Here is a 25,528-nt window from a genome sequence, read left to right on the forward strand (position 1 = left end):
GTTAAACATGTCTGTATGTCTACTCCATTATCAAGAGAGGGAAATGGCAATGACATCAGGACTTCCCAGATACGTACCAAGACGATGGCCTCATCGTCCTGGGGTCCCTCGTAGTTGAAGGGAATCTTGTGACGATGCATGTCACTGAAGTACTCCTTGGCCTCCTTCATCGTGCTGGTTCCAAGACCTGGAAGGGGTTAAACATTTGGTCCATGAAAGGGACAGCAGCGAACCAAAGCAATGGTGAATTAGCCCATTCTGTGCCAGGGACTTTGTACACTGTGTACAATGCTATGGGGTTTTCTGTGGCAATTGACACTCAAGGCAGGCAAAGGGTTAAAGGTAGGGGATACCTTTTACAGACCTCCCAAATGCAGCAAAACATTAAATATGAACCTCAGGGGACTTGTTCAGGGCACTGCTGAGAAATGTGGAAGTCAACAGTTATCTACAATTTGAATAATGCACAAAACTCAACTTCTCAGTAGTTCTGTGTGTCAGCCACACTTAACCCTAACTAGGCCGGGCTATTTAGGTAGATCATAGAGCCGGGGGGGCCTCCCAGGCCCCCCTCCAGATCTCGGCCGTCGACGAAAATTGGCACACACATTGCCTATGATGTAATCTACGGTACCACGAAGTCAGATTAAAAAAGGATTATCATTTATGCTAAATTATGCCAATTTATGCATAATGATGCATGAAATCAGACAATTTGGTATAAATCACTAAATAAAGCTCAAAATGGGCACATTTTTTGTGTAAATATTCTTTTTAGTGTCCTGAGCAAATATAAGAGAAAAAAATTGCGGCATCAGAAAAAATTTCTTAAGTATTTTATTGTTTTTTGAATTTCTTATGTATTTCCTTGTTTTTTCGACTTTATGTTTTTCTTTGTTTTTTCGATGAAACTTGTCCGCGACATTGTTTCGAACAAGAAAATATGCTATTATTTGATTTTAATCAATAAAACCCCCAAATAATCATGCTTTTATGAAATTTGCCTGTAAGCACAGTTTCCATTGAAATTATACACAAATTCACGTTTTTGAGCAATTTTTGGTCTGACATGCAAGTACATATTTATGCGCAACTTCGGAACCGCGCGCCCGGGCATCGCAAATTTGGTGTCAAAAGATGCGGGAGACTCAAAAGAAAAAAGTCATGAAACGTCGCGGCGATAGCTTTTCACGTTAGCGATTCATCGCGCGGAACGTCGAGGGGGGGGGCCTCGGAGGCCCCCCCGGCCTAGTTAGGGTTAAGCCTTTTTGTTGCAGTCGTCTGTATTTTTTTTTTTAATCTATAAACACAAATCTGTAAGTATAAGAGCTGATGTAATAACATATAGAGTGTGTGGAAAGAATGTATATAGAAATGTTTGTAAGTTTTGATGAACTTTCTTCACAAAATATACATGATGGACACACATGCAGTGCATGGGTCTGCAAAGGTAGCCTAGCAATGTACTGGAATTTACGGTGAGTCCCGGAAAATTCAATTCAAAATCTAACGGTCAATAAAAATGTACTAAATGTTACCTTCCACTTTCAATACTTTATGGGAGTTTCTGAAATGATACTCTCTTCAACATACCACTCTATTGATACATTTAAGGCATGCAAATGGGATTCCCTACCTTTAAAGGGTGAGTCATCTCAATGAACATTTGCTATTTTTCACACTTGGCAAAGTAAACTCACCACATAAGCTGTGAGAGTTTGAGCACACACACAAAAAAAGCAATAAGGAATGTTTCTGAACAATGCTTTGATACGTTTGTCAATTCAGTCTTATTATCCATGATGATCACATCTTGATACAACTGATATTACTCATGTACAGAAACCAAATGGCGTACAATGTCCACTCCTCCTTATAAAGTCCACCAAACTAATCTTTTCAAGGTTTGGTTGCTAGAGAACATTTTATCTACAATAACCTACACATTGTGACATGGGTGTCAGCATATCTGAGCAGGGATGCTAACCTCATTGACAGCAAATCAGTATTCTAAGGGCTGAAAACACTGGGGGATTTTTTGGTTAACAAAGAGCACTTTTAACTTTCATGCAATAGACAAGTGCCGACATACGACTTTGAGAAAACAGTATTTTCAATGAAATTTTCATTATTCTGGAGCAAAAAACAGTACAATATACTGCAGGAAAGTAAGAGATGGCTTCACTGATTATGGCATCCTCTTTCAAGGCAGCATTAGATCTCACAATAATTTCTCTAAAAATTAATTACGTAATTTGACTAAAGCAACTACACTAGTTTCATTTGTCCTCCACACATGACTTCTTTCAACAGGGCGTGGCCCCAGATGAGGACTGGAGAACAGACCTTTGTAGTACTTGGCCTTCCAGGACTTTGAGTCACCCGTCTCGGCCCTCCACTCCTCAAACTCGGGCAGGGAGTAGAAAGCCATGGTCTCCTTTCCCTTGGTCACCTGGCAACGGGAGGATAGAGGGTAGGAGGAGAATAAAGATGCACTGACTCTGTTCTATGACTGATGGGAGTGCTATTTCATCATCTGAGCAGTACCAAAGAAAAGCCAGGTTCAATTGTATTGAAAAGATGAATCATCGCTCCAGCTTTTAAGAGCAAGATCTCCATCACTTCTCAGCACTTTGGTATGGGAGTAAGTGGGCATTTTCCCACCCTATTTCAAGGATCACTGTCTTGCAAAGATATCAACAGATATATCAAAAGCCAGAATGATGCTATGAAGGCTATGAGAGCCCCTCTGGTGCACGTCCATCCCCAAATGACTTTTATCTGAAGCAAGTGCTACATTCAGGCACAGCGGTAGGAAATTTCAAGTATCCCTCTTGCACTCTTTGAAAGCCTCAATCATCTCCATTTGCTTTAGAAAAATCAAATTCCAAAGCATAAGAATGATATCAATACTGCAACAAATTGCAAGGTTTGACAGACATTTTGCCTCTAATACAAGAGTTGTCATTTGAGACATTGGAAAAGATCAAAGATGCTTCACAAATCCAGTGAGACAGCTACTTCATTTATGAATTAATGATAGAACTAAAATGAAACAAAATAGAAATGAAAGAGATGGTCATACGACGATGCGCTACCTTGACGATCGGGGTGATGAACTCCTCCAGGAAGTTCTGCCGGAGGAGGTTGGGCCAGTTGTGGTGGATGAAGTTAATGAGGAGCCCCTTGATGTGGGACCCATCCTGGTCCTGATCTGTCATGATCATGAGGCGGCCGTAGCGGAGGGTGCGCAGCGACTCGGGCGTTTCGTACTTGTGCTTGTACTGCAGGCCCAGAATCTTGATGATGTTGTTGATCTCAGCATTTTCCATGATCTACAATTATGTAATATGATGGGACTTCTCTTTATTACACCGGCCTGCCGTTAGATCTGAAAGCTTCTAGATTTTCTGTGGACATACATTTATTAGAAGCAGATAAGTGATTACGATTTCTCTTCCAAGCAGTATGTGGCATACGGCAGGACCTGGGTGCACAGATCATTTGTCGACATGGTGCACTTTTCCTCACTCCCGAGAATGGGGCTCCCAAGACAGGAAGGTTGATATTTGTACAGTAGATTCAGCTGTGTTTAAAATGTATTGCACATCATTCTGTCTATGCTATCTGAGGATATATGTCATTCTGAAAACACCTATATTTGTACTGGCAGAACATGTCTTGTTTTTCTGTGTTGATGGATTTGCACTGATTCATTTGAATTAACTGAAAAACAAATAACTAAAGGGCTTTTTACACTTACAAATTTTGGCTTAGTCCCATACCAACGGTGGGGCTAGGGGGGGGGGGGGGGGGGCCCTTAGCCCCACCGTTGGTACCGGACTTTCCTTAGCCCACTTTCTGTTTACACTTGTTTTTGCCAAAGTGGGCTAGCCCCGATAATCCTGTACTATCTGGCCCTGCAAAAAAGCAGGGTTACTAGCATCGCAATTGCGGTGCCAAGCAAGCGAGTGTAAACAGAATGAAAAATAATCCGGGGCTAAGCGACGGAGACGAAGTCCGACCCCCCACTGACCAATCAGAAACGAGGAAATCAAGTGCTGCCGGTGCGTGCGTGTACGTGTACAGTGCACAACGTAATCATGAATATTCATGTGGTTTGGAAAGTACGGGACTAAGAAATACCGAGTGTAAAAAGGTCAGTTGTCTCCTTAGCCCAGGACAAGAGCTTAGTACGGGATTTATTGGCGAGTGTAAAAAGCTGAAAAAATTGGTACGGGACTAACGATAGTCCTGGGGCAGAGAAAGTACGGGGTTAAGAAACACAAGTGCAAAAAGGCATTGATCGCAGACCTAGATTTTCAAATTGATGACTTTCCACGCTTCTTGGCAGTGAATAGGCCAGAACAAGCCCTCATTGACAAACTGTGTAACGGAAAGTAAGTCCATACCTGCTTGTGAGATGCCTCCCGCACATTCAGCAGTTTGCCCCTAAGAGGGAACACCCCAAAGTGGTCCCTCCCGACCACGCCCAGCCCGCTGACCGCCAGCGACTTGGCCGAATCTCCCTCAGTCAGGATCAGCGTACACTTGGCAGAGTTCTTGCCGCCGGCGTCGTTGGCGTCGTCCAGCTTGGGGATGCCCTTGAGCTTGGAGTGCTTTGAGGAGTGACACTTCTTGTCCAGTTGGCTCTGTGAGATATCAAAAAAAAAAAAAAAAAAGAGTTCATCAAATGCAGAAGTTCTGTAGCAACCAATTTTCCAAATACACACAGACTTCAGTCTTTGTATTTGCCCATGGTTCCATGCAAAGAAGATGGCGTACAGTGCTTAAAATACAATGAAAGACAAAACGTTTCTGTCCTGCATACATAGAGAATACATAGCAAGTCTTAACCCCGTTGAAGATGAGTCCCGAGAATACTCGTGCAGGTGTCTATGGGAAATGTGTGTTATAGCTAAATCAGTCCGTCCCATACCTGCCAACATTTAAAGATGAAATATCTTACTCGTGGATTGCAAAAATCTTATTTTATATGCAAACTGAAGTTAAACATCTTACTTTCAGTCAAATCTTCAGAAAATACACATGAAAGGTATATCTAAATACATCCTAAACACATCCTACTGCATTGCTCCAGCAGTGTAAGAAGGCAACCTACATAGATCTTCAGGAACAAAAAAAAATCAGAGGAGGAGGTTGCTGGTAACTCTGGTTCAAGATAAGATTGGTATGGATTTCAAAATATTGTATCCTTTTGTTCAGATAACAATTTATCTTTTCAAGTTCTGTTTTACCTTAGACTACATGGAAACCACTAAATGCTGTTGTGTTTTTTGTTGCATTTCTAACCCTTTTCATTGTTTTTTCCCCCTCTCGTTAGGTTCTCCTTGTTTTTTTTTTAAATCCAGTTTGAAACTTCTTGAAACAATCCCTAATTGCATGTAAATGTGCTCAACATCAAGATGTGTTGGGTAGCTGCATGATGCATATTATTGTATCTCAATAAGCCAGGCATTTCGCGACGTGACACAAAGTTTGATGAGTCGCGCAAATCATTAGGAATTTTCAAATTCAATGTTGGGAGGTCTGTACAATGTGACGATCCAACATCACAGGTCATCATCACATAATTCCAAATTTCGAATTTCAAGAAAGGCCAAAATGTATCAGAAAAAGTAAAATGACCAAGAATGAGAGTAATCTCATTGTGGTGTCCTGACTAAAAGTGATGACTAAAATACGCAGGATAGAAGAATGTCTTACATACAACTGTATCTCATTTGAGGTCTTGTTGCAAATATGCAGAGTGTCAGGTGAGAATGACAGCTACAAACTAACATTATAAAACTTTATATGAAGATACAATTCTTGAAATTTAAAAGCAACATGCAGATACTGATCAGACTAAAAAGAAAGTCAATATCATTCTGACCAACCTGAGCCTTGAACTTCATCCATGACATGATGCTCTCCACGATGCCACACGACAGGGCCTGGAAGAAAGTGAAATATTTGAAAAGGTTTACAATTTTACAAGAAGGAAAAATGCCTGTTGAATTGTATCAAATGTATCAGTCCATCTTTGTTAGTTTTGTTCTGTCTGTTTGCTTTATTTGTTTAATGTAGTAGCATATGTCTCTTATTTCATTTTATTTGTCTATGTAATCTGTAACTGTCATTAAGTACTCTGAATGTAACAGAGAGTCTGTATTTGTATATTTTTGTATTCAACTATACAAAGGGGATCACATTCGTCTCAAGCCTTTGGCTTTCTTTGTGAACTCCCCAGCACATTTTGCACCATATATATATTCTGTTTTTATGATTATAAATGAAGTGAATTGAATTGGAAAAAAAAAACAACAGGATGAAGATTCATTGTTTACACAGAAAATCTAAGTTAAAAAAAAATATACAATATAATGTATATAAAGAAATTGTGTAAAAGGTGGATGATATATGTGACCCTGCATCACAAAACAAACAAAAAGTCACCAAACATGGATTTTTAGTTAAGAGTAGATCCTGAAAGGGCAGACTCTAAGCTTTAAAATAATGTATCTATAACTCAATTCAAATGGACTCTCCTAACCTATCTAAAGATTTGAAAGAAAGCACACACTCTGGAAAGTGTGAACTGAGAAAACAGGCTCTGTGAAGTACAGGGTGTATTCAAGCGCTTAATCTTTACCAAGCTATGCCAGCTGTGGGATGAATTGAACAAAAAACAGGATGTTGACCACTGGAGCAACAACAATGAAGGGATTATTAGATTAAGCTGAAATTGAGCATGCTTCATTAGCACATTCTGTCCATGATTAATACCAACTTTCAATGCAGTAGCATCATTCTCTCCAAAGTTATTGGAGTTGAAAGTGAAGTGTATGGACAGGGTTTTTGAGAAATGGGAAGAGGGTTCTATGAGAAACAACTAATCACACTATTCCACCAAAAAGTGTTAGAGAAAAACTGCTGAAAACACAAGTTCCTGTTTGTTTTATGATCCCAAACTTTAACATAATATAGAAAAAGACTTGCTCTTTCAGAAAATATGAAAAACTAAAGATCAGTTAGGTTGACAAATTTCACCTATTTTCAGTCCTCACACAAAATCACTGTGTGCGACTTTTTGTTTGTTTTGTGGTGCACGGTCACATATAGTGCACTCCCCTTATAATGAATAAAGTAATAACAACATTCTTGCTACAACAAAATCACAATTCAGGTCTCAAAATCATCATCTATCGGTATAATATCTTTAAAATACATCAACTACACTGTTCGGCTATACTGAAATTTCAATATAACAAAAGAAAACTGCCAGCCCCATATGGACTCCCGTTTTATAAAGTGAGAGCACTGTAATACAGTAACAAGGATTGTGCGGTAAATTATTTTCACGAACACAAACAGTGACATCACGAACTGTGGTAGTATTCTCATCCAGCGATGGAAGTAAAAAAACTCTTAACAATTTATGACTGTTGAACAGACAGTCTGATTTTCTTCAAACTTCAATGATGCATTCTACCAGCAATCTGCATTCACATGACCCACATGTGGTACATATTTGGGGTCCACTCCCCTTTAGTTCTCCTATCAAAGACATTTGCTTAAAACAGAGTCATCCCCTTACCCCCTTTATGAACTTATCGCTCATTTTGCACTCAGAGCCAAACTTTTTGGCCTGGAGTGTCATGTTCTCCTTGGTCTGGGAGTCAAAGGTCGGGTTCTCAATCAGGCAGTTCACAAACACCCAGATGTGGCTCTTGATCTGTTTTTGTGAGTGAGAGAAACAGAGAAATACATAAATATATACATATGCAGAGGAAGAATAAAGATAGACAGATTGGTGAATTACTAGAAAGGAAAATGGAGAGATAGACAGACAGATGATGGAGAGAGAAAGAGAGAGAGTGAGTCAATCACTCAATTTAATGAACTATGATGATGCATGCCATTTTTTTTTCTCTATATTGTAAAAAGTTTCAGCCCTGCACAAGACTTTAACCGAAGGTTGGAGGATACGATAACAGCAACTGTATGATATCATTGGGCCCATATTTCAACAGGAGATAATTTTGGCGTATTATAACATCACACAAGTAAAGTTTGAATAATATACCTGACATCAATGTCATAGATTTTTTATGACTATCAGATTCAAAGAGCACTGACAAGCACCTCATTGCAGAAAGAAGTTTGAAACACAAAGGAAATTTTCATATTACATCAACGAGTAGAAACGTGAGCTTTACAAAACTATTGCAAAAGGGCATCATTAACATGGCAAAACTCCAGTGTCAGTGGACGAGAACACACCAAACATTTGATGGATGGATCTTTTGCAATGTCCCAAGAGCTAAAATAAAAATGGTCATTCACTGATCCTTGCCTGGAATGGTTTGATGTTGATGCCGCCTTTGTTTTTCTTCTTCACCGTCTCAATCAGCTTTGACACCACCTGGTCGGCAACGTAGTCGGTATGGCGCCCTCCCTTGACGACAAAGAAAAAGAGTTGACAACGAGAAAATCAATAGCCTTGCATATTTCTTTGCCCAGAATGCAAAGGTAGCTATAGGTGAGGGCATTTACTGTATGAGTGGTGATCTCACATGTAAAGTGAAAAACAATATAAGATCATTACTGACAACCTGTACACATATAACTTGAGTGAGCACTTGATAGCACACGTGCTGTAGAGTCAGGGGAGCCAACATCGTAAACAAAATTTCAGCATTCTGTGGGCTGAGGCACATTTTGGTGGAAAAAAAAAAAGGAGCATTTTTACATTTCCTGCAATAGACATGTATATGTCCCAATACAATTTGGGAACAGCATTTTTCATGAAACCTACAGTATCTTTTTACAACAGAAAAAAAAAAACTGTACAAAGTACTGCAAAGAGGTAACAGTTTGCATCATCCCTTTAAACTCATTGTTTTTATTGTAACTAGTTGATTCATAGCATACCTTGGTGGTGGCGATGCTGTTGACGAAGCTGACTTGCTGGAAGCCCTTCTCACTCATACACAGACACACCTCCCAGCGAGGGTTCACCTGTTCATGGACCACCTTCAGTGGCTGGCTGTCCTCACTCTGGACGCTCTTCACGTACAGGTCAACGTAGGCCTTGAAGCCAGAGATCTGGCCAGGTAGATAAGGGTAGTGGGGAGGGGGTCAAAAGCTAATGTAAACAAGACAGTTGATATTGTTCTGACATAGTGGATATGGAGTGGTCAAAAAAAAACAAAAAACACAGCCTTGTGCTTGATAGATATAACAACAATAACAATGATGATAAACTTTCTCTTATCAAAGAAAAAAAGAGAGAAAGGAATATCACTGAAATCAGAGGGCAGTGATAATTGGAAAATCTGTGTTTCAAAAAAACATACTGTATCAGTGACTGACATAATTGAGTAAGTTTCTCTGAAGTCAACTAGAGAACCACTAAATCTTATAATGACGTATGACCAGGGATGTAAATATTTAGCAACGCTTTTCCAAAACTTACGGGCAGCTTCTTCCCATTGAGAAAGACCTTGACTCCCTTGAGACATCCAGCCACGTCGTAGGCACGGCGGGTCAGCAGGGCGACAGTGTCCGAGTCCAGATGGGTCATCTTGAACTTCTCCAGGTCTGGCGAGAAGGTGATCTCGGTAAAATCGCTGCCGCTGAAGTCGGTGATCTTCGACGAGCCTTTCTTCCCCATGTTGTCCGTCCAGGTCTGGGGGGGGGGGGGGGGGGGAACAGAAGCATACAAGAAAATAATTGCACAGTCTTTACAAAGCTAGAATCTTCCACTATGAGCCTGTTCTAGAAAGAATGGATCAGCCAATGCCGTAATTGTCATGATTACATATCCCCTCTTTCCTATGTCAGCCATTCATGTGTGAGATTATAAACATGTTGACTGCATTGACAAAATGTGCTCCGCACTTCTCATTTCTTAAATTTCCTGTTAACACTCTTAAAATACAAAAAAATGGACGAGTAACAGGTAAGCATGAAAACTTGTATCCTATCTTCGGTGACTGGCTGCTTTCTATCCCCTGCAAACTTATATTCTTTTCCAAAGATGTGTTGTTTCATTTTGTTGTGATAACATGTTGTGCCTACTCCACACTAGAGTAGATAAATTGACGGTGGACGCTGCCTCACATTGCAATTCCTATTTCACAGTTACACTTTACAGTAAATGATAAGTTTTTCCTGACCTGCTTGAATTTCTTTTCATACTCCTTGCATGCCGTGATAACGGTGAACTTCTTGCTGAAGATGTTGCACAATTTGGCTCCATAGCCATTACGACCACCTGAGAAATGTTTGAGAGAAAAATGGTAAGAGAAGGAAAGTGGTTTGAGAGACATGAGGTCCTACCCATATTGCTTTATTAAGTACAAGCTGTGTATAATCATTCTAAACTTATATTAAAACGTTGGTCTAAAATTATTCATGCTATACACTTCCTAAAATCGAAAATCACAGGTCATCTCCTCAGCAATGACCCCAAGTGTTACACTAGATGCAATGCAAAGACAACCAAAATTAGTTGTCATACAAAAAGACTGCCCATAATAAATTCGCATTGGGACATTTTATGGAATATTTGTCCACAAATTGCCCAATTTATTACCAAGCAAATACCTCAAGATTTTACAAACAACAATAGTGATACCAGCTGCCTGGGCAAAGGGTTATGCAGGAGTGTGGCCTTCAGTGTGTTCTTTTATTCAGTCCAACACATGAAAAAACGGAAAAAAAACACACAAAAAAAGCAGTTGATGTGTAAATATCGTTTTCTCTATTCAATGTCATTAAACACAATTTCGAATCATGGTACATCTATGAATGCAAATCATCATGTATATACGAAAAACAAAAATAAATACAAACATTAGAATTGAGAAAACAAAGTTGGAGAGATGCATTTTATCCTCACCCGTGACCTTCTTTTGCGTGTCGTCATAGTTACTGGATGTCAGCAGGTGGCCGAAGATCATCTCAGGAATGTACATCTTCTCCCCTTTGTGTTCAATGATGGGGATTCCCTTACCATTGTTCCACACACCAATGGTGTTGTTCTCACTGCAAGGTAAAGCAGAGTGATACCAGGCAACGCACTTGTCAAAGCTTTCCACATTAAATGAATAACGACCAGTCACCAGTAAATCAGGCAAGTTTCAAAGAGCTATTACTGAGACACTTCTGGAGTACAGCGTACTCCCATTTTGTCCCAATTTACCAAAATAATAGTTATAACGAAATTCAATGAGTAAAAAAATTCAGGTCCAAAAGTTATACATATCTTGATATACTTTATTCATAATGAAGTCTTGATACAATGTATAACAAAAGAAAAGTGCTGGTCCCAAGGACTCTGTTACAACAGGAGTCACCTGTAATACTAACCACACAACACATTGGTTAGGGCTTCCAAATGTTCAAACATTGATAAATCTGGTAGGTTTAGTAGAGCTTTCAGGGAGACACTTGAGTGGGACATGCATCTCATTTACTGTAAAAGTACTTGGATACTTTTGTGTGACTAATTTTTCGCGCTCGGCTGGGTAAGATGAGTTTCATGTGTTTTTAATTCCGCAGAATCAGACATCAACTACTGGGACATATGGCAAGCAGAAATATTTGCATGCTTTTATTTTCGCGCTAGTTTCTGGTTGCGCGAAATGTGGGAAAATTTCAACATCGCAGAATCATATTATACAAATTTTTCTTTACCACTGCTATAAAACACCTCCCATTATAGGATAATATGACAACTATGCTCTGAAATTTCAAGTTCTCTGGCCCAATATGGAAAGAAAAAAAAAAAACAAAAACAAACAAATATTAGAATTTGACATGCCACAAATAGTTTGAAATATGCATACAAGATCACTGATTTCCTTCAATGATTTTATGCAAAGGGATGTGGAAATCAGAATTTTGAATGCATGACAGAACATCTCCATGATACATTTTGTCACCTCAGAATGTAAAAAAAAAAAAAAAAAAAGACTTACGAATCAATGGTGATCTTGATGCAGTTCATGGTAGGGTCCCTCTGCTTGTTGTCAGCGGCATTCACTGTGGGAACAGTCAGACACAAATTTGAACACATTATCTTGAGACATACTGTAAAGATCACAAAAAGTACTCTCATCAACTCTTTCCCTTTTCCTTTTTTTTTTCCCCATCAAAATGTGTATTTCAGCATGACCTTGCTGCAGGGGACAATTGCTCTGCCTATTCATTTCAACAAAAGTACTCTATGTTATTTGCTTGAGCCTGTTTTGCTAGATCTTCTGTTTTTGTTTTCCCCCTACTTTTCATAAAAGACACAGGAGCTGGTTGTGTAATCCCTGTACAGAACGTTTTCATGCTTCACTTCTGAAGTCAAAACGTATACAAATAAGAAGCATTTAGAATTGAATCTCTGTGTGACAAAGAGTAAAGGAATTTACAGATAATACGCGGGTGGAACATCATAACTATGGTAAAATACATTTTGTAAATGTTCGACATATTATTTAGAATAGCACCAATGCACACTTTGCATGCATAAGGAGGCCCTTTTGGACCATAAACTATAAATTCACATATTGGGTTCATGGTCAGAAGACTTCTTAGAAATATTCACATAATTAATAACTGGCTCTGATGACTTACCAAGAATTTCATCAAAGATTTTGTAGAGGCCCGGCACGAAGGTGATTTCCCTGTTGACGAGAGTCTCTCCATCCATCACCCACATAGCCTGAAAAGTGAACGGACACGACACGTAAGATACCATACGGTGCATGAAAATTGAAGATACAGTTAAATCTTATTTGTTGGAAAGAGTTCCTTTTGGAACAGCCACCCCAATTATACTTCTCTACACTGCCCTACCTTAATAGCTTCTGCATGGATGCACACACACATGCACACACATTTGGCAAGTGGTGGGATATTCAAAGTTTTTGGGTGGCTGCTGGAAAAGGAACTCTTACTAAGTTGCTGATTTCCTAGCTGGACGGTACTAGGAAAATTCCACAGTAACCCTGCGGATTGCTGAATAACATGTGGGAGAGAATCTGAAATGTTATAGATCTAGTGAAGCATATTCAATTACATGTATATCCTTTGCATCCCTTACTTGAGTGACTGGTTCCGTCGACCCAATGTAGGTGTCTGGGCGGAGCAGGATATGTTCGAGCTGTGTCTTCTTCTGGTAGATGCGCTCCACCGAGAGACGCTTCTTCTTGCCCCCTTTGCCCGGCTGGCCTGGGGAGGGAAGGTCAGGGAAGTCCCCGCCAGCCATATTCTTCTTTGCATTGTCGAAGATAGTCTGTAGAATGGAATCAAACCATTATTGTATAAATGCAGCAATGCCTCAAAATCTGGATCTTGTGTCTCGCATGGCATAAAAACTGTACAATTCTGTTAGTAGAACTGTCTAGTCTTGGCTTGACTAGCAACCAGGAAGGGAATAAGAAATAGTGGGCCAGTACAAACAGGGCTTGACACTACATGTACATGCAACTTTTTTTTCTCTCAAGTAAAGGCAAAGGGCCCCATTCAACCATTCGGGCCACTAAAATTGATCTTTGAATCTGACATTTTTGGCAGCTAAAAAAAGAATGTGGTGGCTCGAAGTAAAAGGAATATGAAAATTCTTTTCAAATCTTGATGCCCGATTCGGTCACCAAAAAATGAAAAAAAAAAAATTTAACATGATGGCCTACATATTTTTTTCTTCAATTTGGTGACCCAACATAAACTTATATGTCAAGCCCTGCAAACATAAACATGAGCATGATGAGTGATTGTTGTTATCTCTTTGGTGCAATGTGATAAGGTCATCCCTCATCACTTTCTGTTTGAGCAATCTAGCAACAGCATGCCATCATGTGGGCCTGCTCGTCTTGTTCTCAGCTCAGTGTCTTTCAATAGTGCTCTCCATTTGCTCTGAAAAATTTGCTACATGTAGACTTGGACTTTATCATGTTTATTACTGTAGATTCTATCAGTTTTACCTGTCAGAATTTTTAAGTGGAAAAGTGATAATAGATCTACTGATAATAGAATCTTCAAGTTTGAAGGAGGCAGACTGAACCAGAACAGAAGAAGAAGAAGATAAATCCAGGATGGTACTTAATTATAAATCAAAGTTTAAAATTAAACACTTTCACATGATCATGATACAGCTCTAATTTAGTAATTTACACAAATTTAGGTAGGGCCCTACTGGAGTTAGATTGTCTAGACCTCTGTTACTTTTGCACATCATCGATCACATGAATCTATTTCTGGACGGTGCTGACTTTTTGTTTCATGTCCACGTAGACTAAGTGGGATTTGATTTCATTTAATGAATGAACAAGCAAATAATCAAACATTTATCAGTTTATGTTAACATTCAATATGACTCAACAAATCTCACAATGTAAACGAAGATTCCTTCGTCATTACGGTAAGTCAACATGGTCAAAGTAGGGGTAGGGAGGTGGGAAGTGTTCGTTCAGATTGCTCAGCAAGACGACGGCATCGCGTCGAACCCCGATCATCAATTCACTGATTCAAACGCACAAATGCACCTGAACGTACATCAACCGAAAACTGACAACTGTTTCAATAATAACAGCCAGTTGGCATTGTTGGAACTCCATCTCTTATGCAAGCTCCTTGGTATGACTATGAGAGAGCGCTTTCCATACAGATACAACACCGATCATGCCGATTACAAGTTACAACACTACAACAGAATACTAGTAGGCCTAAGCCAAATCCAAGCCAAGAGCATTATGCATGCCATCATCAGACCGAGAGAGAGCACGCCAGAGTTTCTGGGCGGTTGAGGTATCAGCGCAGCGGACCATAGGCATAGCACCACTGACCACTGCACTGCGCACTGCACTGGAAAACAAAAACACTCACTCTCAACACTTCATCGTTCAATTTCATATCATGAAAATAAAATGCATGTATACCTTTAGTGGTCCATCAGTAGCCATTTTTATCAGATGCAAGATGACTGCAGTAGAATAAACAAACACCCTCGCGAAATCCAATAATTTGGGGATTTAACCCGCTGATTTCAGACACGGCCCTCGGAGGATCGCCCGCAATATGAAGACTGTTAAAAAGTGTTGTGTTGAAATCTATCAATCACGTACGCGTACGCGATGTACAAACGTGCGTCTCGAGTGCATATGCGGCAGTGAACACAAATTACACGCAGCGCGGCGGTGCCCGATCGATGCGGGCAGATTTAAATCTCGTACCAGAGAACAATCAACCAATCAGCGAGTAGATCACATAACACAACGCAGTACATCCCCACAAGTACACAGAGTCTGCTGCACTACGAAGCGAAACTATGATACACGTGTACTAGTACATGTAAATCGTTTTGCGTGTTCGCGCTGCTTTCATGTTTTCCTAAAGAGCTTTTCCCCAGTAAGTAGAGAAAATATCTTTGTGTTTTCCACACATACGGCATATAATACTACAATCATGTAGTGCTAGTATGCTGAATATGCTCGTGATCTAAAGGATTTTGTGCAAAATGTTATTAGCAAAGAGAGGTTACACACAATTCGAATAAGTAGGTATTCAGCGGCGGATCCAAACAAAAGAAATAAAAAGAAAAAGATGAAATATTTTTGCGCCCCCCTTTACGGAATTCCTGTATTCGCCCCTGCCATAATGGGAAATATCTTCTGTTCCAATGTTTATGCCGTTTAATAATCATACTGCTAATCATCATTAATCATGCTAGAGTAGCCTTGAATACGAACAGAAGTTGAAAGTTCCTAATTAACTTATTGACTAGCTGCGAAAACAGTATTTTTTCTTCATTTCCTTTTATGTATACAAACCAATTGGAGAGTAGTTGAAAATTGCCGTTTAAAGCAAAATGAAGACATTGATTCATGTTTATTCACTCATGAAATGTTATGAAAGGAAGTTACAAAAATATCAGTTGGTATATAGATCAATCACATCCATGAATATATAGATCATGAATAAGGGCATTCTGATTATTCATTATAATCGTAAAACAGCCTGTAAATGAGGCCAAGTACATTGTATATTGCGTTAAAATGCATGGAAATGTATTCCATCATAAGCATAGTTCTACTCGTCGATCCTGCCTATTTCTTGTGTGAATGTGTTTGTGTATCAGAATATAACACTAACCAGGGCCGGTGCAACGGGGGGGGGGGGGGGGGGGGGGGGACTCGAGCCCCCACTTTTTTTTTAAACTAACACCAAGAAATACATACGGTCAAAAGCCCCCACTTTTTTTAAATGACACCAAGATACCAAATACATACGGTCTAAGCACTTGCCCCCCCCCCCCACACACACACACGCACACACACACACACACACACACACGCACACACACACTTACTGATCGTCAAAACTGATCGAGAACTGATCGGTTGAAAAATCCGTCCCGACCAAATTAACCTAGATCTCTCGATCCCGATCAGCTCGAACTCGACTCGATGGATATCCGATCGCTGCACGATTGCTTGCCTTCTCTACCCCCACGATGTTTTTTGACTAATCAAAAATTGTCGTGATATACAGTACAGGAAGCCGATCAAGGTAGATGGACCCCGATCACCCTTGCCGACCGAGCCCAACCAGGTCAAAAAAGTAGATTGGTCGGGCTTGATCGAGTTGATCTGATCGGCAATGCCGGGGAACTCGCCTTAAAGGGATGGTATAGTTTTGACTGAGCTGGGGATCAAGGTTTTTAATTCTTTGTGAGATAATTAGAAATCACTTATATAGAATGCTAAAGAGCATACGATTCTAAGAGGAAATCAAAGTTTATTTGACGAAAATCGGTTCTGAAAAACAAAGAGGTCCTAATAAAAGATGAGACTCAGCACCTTTTATTAGGATCACTCGACAGTGTTTTGCTTTATTTTTAGATATATCGGCCATTTCGCAACCAATTTTCTTCAAATAAACTTTGAATTCCCCTTAGAATTATATGCTCTTTAATATCAATATTTCATATAAGCTTTTTCTAATCATCTCACAAAGAGTTAAAACCTGAATCCCCATTTCAACCCAAACTATATACTATCTGTCAATTTGCGAAATCTTTTCAAGTTCATGTATGATTCTCTGGATAGTCAGACTCAAGGCAAATCACGGTTATAAATACCTTGGTATGTTCCATTGCGCCCTGCACAGTCAAGGTTCCAAATTGTTTCGCGCCAGCTATCCCTAAAAGAGAACCGTGATGCGTGAAACTATACCGAGTATCAATGTACGAGCCACACGAAGGGGAGGGGATGGGAGCGTAAACCTGTCCCGTCCCTCGACAGAAATATGAATCATACCGGTAGACCACGTACATGTATACATATTGTATAAAGATCCAATGAACGTACGTGGAGGCGGGACTTCTTTCTCCCTCTACCCAGCATGTTACAACAAGCAACTGGCAAGCGACAAAAGCGCTTCCTTTGCATTGCGTGAACAGGACAAGGTATCGTCTGCTTGTACGAGCGATAAACTGTACAATATTGACATGGCGTTGCATATGGACAGTCGTATCTTTGATCTGCACTGAGTCGTACTGTAGCAAGTATTTTCCTTCCGGGATATACGAGTGTCTCGAGGAATTATGGCCTCAAGTGGGTCGTCGCAGGTAAAGTAATAATATGTTATAGTATTGGCAATACATTCACATTGAAAAAGCAGGCGTGCTGTACCTATAGCAGTGCAGGCTCGTAACCAGAGTAGGCCCTATACATCAGTACATGTATGTTATAGGCCTGTATTTATGATAGTACATGTAGCTGTAGAGAGATGTGATTGAACTAGGGCAGTGACGTCAACGTTTTCAAGCAGATTACAAGCATATGAAGCAGTTTATACATGTACATTATATATATATATATATATATATATATGTTGTCAGGGGAAACTGTAATAAAACCAAAGTAAATGTTATTTTTCTTTTACAGAAAAAGGCCATAAGAATATGTACCAACTCACATTATCTAGAACATACTGATCCATTATTCCTTAGACTAAAAGTTCTTAAAGTTGACGATATACACAAATTTCAAACAGCAATATTTATGTTCAAATACACGCAAAATCTACTCCCACTCTTCCACAACGCATTTTCCCTTAACAGGGACGTCCATGCTTACCCCACGCGCCATCGTAATGATTTCCATTTGAATAACCCTAAACTCCTATTAGCTCAAAAATCAATTCGGCATAACGGGCCTGATATTTGGAATTCACTCCCTCTCCACATAAAACAGTGCACATCTCTCTATTCCTTTAAGGCAAATACAAAGAAATATTTCTTGGCACAATATCATACGGTACAGTAATCATTAAACATGTACCTCTTATACTCAACAACAAGGCAATATTTGGTCCACCCCCTTTTCCTTTTCTTTTACTTTGCTGCTTGACCCTTCGCCCATATTATAACAATATTATATCCAATCATTTTCTTAGAAGTGCTGACCATCAACACTTTCGCGCTTCATCACCTGCACACGCACTCACAGGCACCACTCCTGTTTACAAAGTAATTGTATAAAACTGGATTTACACGCACTTTAACATGGCCCATCTGTATTAGTGTTCAAGTACTACAATAAAAAAAATGGTAATTTAACTCTGGCTGTCCGTCTGTTCAAGCACGGCTTATAACGGCGGCCCTCTGCATCATATGTATATATTATATATTGTACTGTGAATTAAGTCATTATTGGCCATATAAACATTTTGTATGTTATTTAACGTTTCATTTGTCTTTACATACAAAATATGACTTACTATGTAATATGTCAATAATTTTCAGAATTGTATCTGTGTAATTGAACCTGCCTTTGTTATTTTTGTTATTCTGAAAGAAAATATGAAATGCAGAAAATAAAATCTTTTCAAACAATAAAAAAAAAACAATATATATATATATATATATGATATGCTTATGACAGTGTGCTTTGTGACGCCAATGATGACAGTCACCTAAAAACAAATGTCTCCTGTTGTTACGTTTTTCTCCATTTCTTTTCTCCCTTTCTGATTATATTGATAATTTATAATAATACCGGGGCCACGGAATGAGGTGGGGCTGAAAAAAAAAAAAAAAACTCAGACTAAAGGCAAGAAATAAAACTAATGACTTTCGAGCGTTCTTCCCCGAGACTCTTTCCATGATGGGAGGGGGGGGGGGGGGGGGAGAGGGGGAGGGGGAGGGGGAGGGGGAAGGGGGGTAAAATGGGAGGGTGAGGGCCAGGAGGGGGAGAACACTATTACCCTGGCCCAGTTAACCAATCATGAGCAGTACTCCACCGCGAAGAAACACATGCGCGCGCACACACACACACACACATATATATATATATATATATATATATATACACATATACATAAACAACAACAAATAAACAGAGTTCCGAGGCCCAATATGTCCGTGCATTTGCATGTGCGTGCACTTAATTATCTTTCATGTACTATTATAATCAACACACAATACTATTACTTCTGTGAATGGAGGTGACGCATAGGCCAACACTTTCTTGAACTAAAAATCAAGATTAGCAGGTTATTAATGTATTTCGTTCCAGTTTTAGATACAGGGAAATCCCGTCAACGAGGTCGCCAAATTTACCTCCAACGTGGAGACCAAACTGACAGTGACTTAAATCCGAACCTACGAATTCACTTCGTTAAAAGGCGTATATCTCGATTGTTGTAAGCGAGCTCATTAAAACGGGGCTTCTCTGTGGTTGACTTTATGAGAGACCTATGAATATAAGGGTCATTGGTTTCAAAAGTCTTCATTTACTCTTCAAAAATATTATGTGCAACAGAGTGGGAGTATGACGTCACAGGCAGACGTGCTTTGTTGGTGTTTCAGACAGACGGACGTCGAGGGGAGTCTCGATGAAGTCCCCCGCGATGACGAGGAGAAAAGAGCCAATATCCGTCACATCCTTCTTCGATCCGACACCTACATCGGTTCCATCGAGGCAGTTAAACAGGTGGGGTCCTAATCGAAATATACATCATGTACATGAGGGACAAAACAAATAATGACCTTTTTTGGCATACTCAAAACACGAGCACGCATGCGCAAACACGCATGCTGGAGTAAATACAGAAACCAACCGTGAACAGCTCACGATGCAGTGAAGAGCTGATTTGAAATTCATCAATGGCTGATTTTTTTTTTTTTTATGCTAACAAAAGACCGTAGTTTATTCAGCGATTTCCGGTTCTATATAATAATATGTTTGTTTTTGCCAAATAATTCCTGGGTTGTCGCTTTGTTTTATTCTTTACTTTGTGTGTGTGCGTGTGTGTGTGTGTGCGAGTTTTGCTATTGTTTTTGGTGGGGTTGATTAGTTCATTCAAAATAATCTTTTCAATTAAGTGGATTCTCCTTCGGGCAGAAATAACAAACCGATTCTGCTTTTAATCAAACACAGGCCATGTGGGTGGTTGACAACGGAAATCTCGTCCACAGGGAAACCACATTCGTTCCAGGACTTTATAAGATCTGTGATGATGTTCTTGGTGAGCTATAGCGCTGAAATCTAATTTGTTTTTTGTTTGTTTGTTTGTTGTTTTTTCTTCTTCTTTTTTTTTTTGGGGGGGGGGGGCACTCTCTCATTCAAAAGCAGCTGAAAATCATAAAACTTGAAAGAAAGTAAAACAAAAGATTAGTCACGCTGTCCATTCCCAGTAAATGTATGAATTATTATCAGAATTTCTCAGGAGGTACTCCTTTTCAAACACCTTGACCTACCATGGCTTATAACCATCTTTGATCGCCTGTAAAGAGGCAGGATTTCTGCCCTGCACTTCCTGAACATCTATTGAATAACGAATTGAACTTTTTACTGTGTTGTATATACGTTTCACATTTTTCATCACTCCTTGTTATGGTCATTATTCTCTATATTGCTGTTATATGTTGGCAATAGTGTATAGGCTTCTGCTGCGTGTAGAAATTAAATGGTAGTGTCCAATTATGACTTGTCGTTTATTTCATGATATTCACAGTGATGTCTGCTGGTCACAAACGACGATATCCTTCCACGAATTGCATCAAGATTAAAATCGATCCGTGAGTCCAGTATCTCCGTTGGTTCTCGTATCTCTCTAAATTCATTTTGCCTGTGAATTTGTCCTGTATGTCAAATAGTCAAAATGTCACGAACCGTGTCGTATAAAAGACAAGTAAATGAGTAAACACTGTATTTTGAAATAAAATATGCGGAACTCTGGTATGATCAAGTTTGACCGAGTATTAAAGCAGGATGCATCGATATCGTAATTATCAGTAGTCCTAAGAACCGAAATCATTCCTTTTCTCAATCAAAGAAGCATCTTCTTAATTGTTCTGTAAATGTCATGCATAACCGTGTATGGAAGTTAACCTAAATCTTCAACATTAAAGGGGCATACCAGATGATTTTCATAATTTTACATCATTTAGTACATACATTGACAGCTCCGTGTATAGACTTGTGGAATTTATTGTGGTCCTTGAGCAGAGAAATAATACTCTGAAAGATTTTTAAACAAATTACACTGAACAGTGTTGACGACATGGGAGCGTCACTATTTCAGAAATGTAGCAGTGTAATTCCTTTACAATACCACTTGCCTAACAAATTCACCTGTGTAGAATCTATGCATGCCTTCTTCTTTTGTTCTGTTTCCTTGAGCCCCAACTCATGCATTCTTATGGTGAGGCTGCTATGTCATCATCCTTGTTCATTGCAATTTACTGTAAATTTTGAAAACGTTCTTATTCCTCAACCCAATCACTATCAATTCTGGAAATCGGTACTCGGTATAACCATTATTCCAATGTAAATGTCTGAAAATCATCCGGAAGTCTCCTTTAACATTCCTTTGCATGCAGTGAGATCTGTGTCATCAGCGTACGGATCAGTGGAAGGGGAATCCCTATTCCCGAACATGCGAGAGAAGTGACGCACACTCCGGGTAATGTTGGTAATTTAGTATTATCATACCACTAGCAATGATACGCGCAAACATAAATAAAAAAAAAAAAATGCAAACTCAATGAACTAATCACAAGATAGATGATAATAACCAGGACAAATACAACACTGTTAATGATGATAATGATGCTAATAGTAGGCCTATCCTGGTAAATATCAGAATGATGGTGAGAAAAAAAGCAGGAAGAAGAGGAATTATGTAATCGCGAAAGTAATGTAATTACAATGAATATAGACTGGAATAGATATTTCTTCATTGATCGTGAACCACGAAGACCAATGCTAACGTAGTAACCTTATCCTAATGGTAACTTATCCGTGCAATGAAACGAATTTAAATAAAATCCTTCTCTGGATTGTACAGAAAAAGCGCACACGTTCGATGTACTGATTTCAAACCGACATAACGCTCTGTTTGCTGTTTATATGCAGATGTCACGTGTGCCGGATATGAGGGTGACAACACTGTACTCCCCAAAGTTTTCGGCAAGAAATTCACTGTACTCACAGCATGCAGGTATCACAGGAGGGCTGTTGAACAGGTACAGCAGCTTTAGACGACTTTAGCTGTTGATAATTTTCATGAATCGAGATGAAGATGTGAGCTCATTCACTTTGTTTAAAAGAGAAAAAAAAAACACAATTGATACTATGACGTCACGTTTTCGTGAAAACGTTTAAAGTTCGAAATTTTCTGACTTTTTAATTTCATGTTTGATTCAGTATAAAGAACCTTTCCGTTTGACTAAATTCACTCGATCATTCAAAGTCAACTTGAACGCCGAAGGGTTCCTTTCACAATTGTCCTATTATGATAACAGTATAGATATTCGCCCTGCAACCTGGTAGTTTGCTCGATTGAGTCTTACAGCAAGGTTATGAAGCTATAGGGCTGGAACTTGGAAGAGCTGGAAGTTGGGAAAGAGACCACACCTTTCTTAAAACTTCAAAGTCATATTTGCCAAGTGTTGCTGAGTTCAGGCCGCTGTGACTATTTCTCGCTGTTGCCACAAGTCTTGAATAATGCTTATATATAAGACTTGAAGTCCCTTCGACACCATTTCTGATTTTAACACTCCTTATTCCCAACATCAACCATAATCTTTATAGAGCTGGATGGACAACATGAACAAGAAGGACGTCATTCGTAAGACAACCTTTGACGGCGATGACGATTTCGTCGAGATCACGTTCAGTCCCTATCTGGAAAAGTTCAACATGGCCCGACTGGATGGCGACACAGTAGCCCTGTTGTCACGACGCGCCTATGACATCGCCGGTTGTCTCGACAATGTCAATGTCTTTTTAAATGGACAAGAGCTACCTGTAAGCCTTACAAATATCTATAATGTCATTATACATCAAAAAGTTATATCTGACATCAATTGTCTTTATTTTGCTAAGGAAACTGACCTGCATCTTGGATTAGTCTACGATTTGGTGCTAGTTCATCATTACTACGTTTATGATGATGACGAGGGTGGTTATTGTAGTCAAATCAATGTAGTGAAACAATATGTCCCGAGTTCGAATCTTGTACGGTGCCAAAATTCTCGGACGAGATGGCTACCCATCGTCCCAATTGTGATCGTTATCGACTCTCATTTGAATTGGATGTTCTTGACTCGTTAATTCCATTGAGACAACAGTTGTATTGTGTTTTGTGGCTCAGAAAAAGAGTCTACCTTCTTTCCATTTAATTGGCCAAAGGAACTATCAACTCTTGCTACTCCTTAATGTTACCAGTAATAAAATATTTGTTGCATAAATGAAAAGTACAATGTTAATGAAAAGGTACTTTACATTGTTATTTTCACATTGACCCAGATCTCTGGCTTCAAGGCCTACGTGGACCTGTACGTGAAGAGCGTCCAGGGTGAGGACAGCCAACCACTGAAGGTGGTCCACGAACAGGTGAACCCTCGCTGGGAGGTGTGTCTGTGCATGAGTGAGAAGGGCTTCCAGGAAGTCAGTTTCATAAACGGCATCGCCACCACCAAGGTATCCAGAAGAAAAAAAATGGCAACTATGTTTTGCACACGCTCCCACTTTGGTATAAAACTGAACTAAAAAACAAACAAACAAACAAACAAACAAACCAAAACAAAACCATCTATATCATGTTGCATCGTGCTAGCACCGTGGCATGTAGTGATAAGGTTCTGAATTATAGACATATTGTATAGACATAAAATCCATGGTTCGAGTTTCTCTTATTTATTCGTTTTTATTAATTTTTTCATTCATTTATTCATTGATATATTCATTTATTCATTCATCTATTTATCTATCTATCTATCTATTCATTCATTCATTTATTTCCGTTCTATTTCAAGACGGTAGCCTTTCAGTTAAAAAGTGCTCTACGAAATGATACAAAAGCAAACATTCGAATACACAAAATTGCAATCAAAACAAAAGTACACATTTAATTACCAAATAACAAACATAATGTATAGATGTAATAAGATTACAATGCATTAAAGGGTCTGAATCATATGATATCCAATCCTCCTCAAAACATTTTTTTTTCACCTGTTTAGATTTCTTTTGATTGTGCGTGTTAATAGGATCGGTAATGTTGGGAATCTTGCGTGATGATAACGACAAGAATCGAGAAGTCTCTGAAGTAGGCTAAGCTTAGTTCTCATGAATTCTGTCTCACTGAACGAGGCTAAACATTGCTTTGTTTTTGATTAAGGTTGATGCAAACTTGGTGCTGAACACTCCAGAGGCGGATCCAGGAATTCCGTAAAGGGGAGGCGCCTTTGCAAGATCATTTTAAGGGGGGGGGGGGGGGGCACCACCCTCTTTTTTTTTCTTTTTATTTCTTTTGTTTTAACAAAAAAAAAAAGATGCGCGTGCCCGTGCACCCCTTTTGCACTCTTAAGCACGATTTATTACCACTGTAAATGATTATGTTAACAAATCTTTTTTTTTTCCACAGGGAGGGAGGCATGTTGATCATGTTGCCGATCAAATTGTGACCGTTCTGATGGAGAGGGTGAAAGAGAAGATTGCAGAGGGCGTAGATATCAAACCATACCAGGTGATATTTATATCAGTTTATTTAATATAAGTAAACAGACTGGAACTGCTAAAAAATTTATTCAAAAACTATTTTGACATAGTTTTGGAAAGGTGCGGAGTTTTGAGGCTGAATACCACTCACTATATCTACTCTACTTTTTTTTTCACTCTTGTGTACCTATGGTTTGTGCCCCCACGATAAAAGCCTTCCACGGCCCCTGAAAAGCTAGAATCCTCTTGTCTTGAAAATTAATCCAATTTGATAATCGTTTCATGAGGTCAAGTAAAAGAATAAAATGCTTCGGAGATATGATGCTGAAAATTATGGATTTACATGGCATTTCTGTCAATACTTATAAGAAAAATCCAAGAGTTGGTATTTAATATCCCCATATGATACTGCGATATGCCAATTTATTTTGCTAAGGAAACTGACCTGCATCTTGGATTAGCCTACCATTTGGTGCTAGTTCATCATTACTACGTTTGTAATGATGACGAGGTGG

General features: G+C 39.2%; 2 protein-coding genes across 2 annotated transcripts in view; one reads left to right on the top strand and one right to left on the bottom strand.

The window, feature by feature from the left end:
* Nucleotides 1-14,963, bottom strand: part of LOC140242403 (DNA topoisomerase 2-alpha-like) — a 37,940-nt gene extending 22,977 nt beyond the window's left edge. The window contains exons 1-15 of the mRNA XM_072322139.1: nt 14,940-14,963; nt 13,106-13,297; nt 12,637-12,724; nt 11,991-12,054; nt 10,910-11,055; nt 10,185-10,282; nt 9,482-9,694; nt 8,938-9,111; nt 8,360-8,461; nt 7,601-7,738; nt 5,901-5,957; nt 4,413-4,652; nt 3,099-3,335; nt 2,347-2,452; nt 78-187 (exon numbers count right to left, since the gene is read on the bottom strand). Coding sequence (XP_072178240.1) covers nt 78-187; nt 2,347-2,452; nt 3,099-3,335; nt 4,413-4,652; nt 5,901-5,957; nt 7,601-7,738; nt 8,360-8,461; nt 8,938-9,111; nt 9,482-9,694; nt 10,185-10,282; nt 10,910-11,055; nt 11,991-12,054; nt 12,637-12,724; nt 13,106-13,297; nt 14,940-14,963 — 1,989 coding nt within the window. The remainder of the gene's footprint in view (nt 1-77; nt 188-2,346; nt 2,453-3,098; nt 3,336-4,412; nt 4,653-5,900; nt 5,958-7,600; nt 7,739-8,359; nt 8,462-8,937; nt 9,112-9,481; nt 9,695-10,184; nt 10,283-10,909; nt 11,056-11,990; nt 12,055-12,636; nt 12,725-13,105; nt 13,298-14,939) is intronic.
* A 6,269-nt stretch (nt 14,964-21,232) lies between these two features.
* LOC140242404 (DNA topoisomerase 2-beta-like) overlaps nt 21,233-25,528 on the top strand; it is a 62,643-nt gene continuing 58,347 nt past the window's right edge. Inside the window, exons 1-5 of the mRNA XM_072322140.1 lie at nt 21,233-21,245; nt 22,425-22,534; nt 23,103-23,318; nt 23,820-23,993; nt 24,940-25,041. Of these exons, the coding sequence (XP_072178241.1) occupies nt 21,233-21,245; nt 22,425-22,534; nt 23,103-23,318; nt 23,820-23,993; nt 24,940-25,041 (615 nt within the window). The remainder of the gene's footprint in view (nt 21,246-22,424; nt 22,535-23,102; nt 23,319-23,819; nt 23,994-24,939; nt 25,042-25,528) is intronic.

This window comes from Diadema setosum, chromosome 19 (genome assembly GCF_964275005.1).
Source record: "Diadema setosum chromosome 19, eeDiaSeto1, whole genome shotgun sequence".
In the NCBI taxonomy this organism is placed as follows: domain Eukaryota; kingdom Metazoa; phylum Echinodermata; class Echinoidea; order Diadematoida; family Diadematidae; genus Diadema; species Diadema setosum.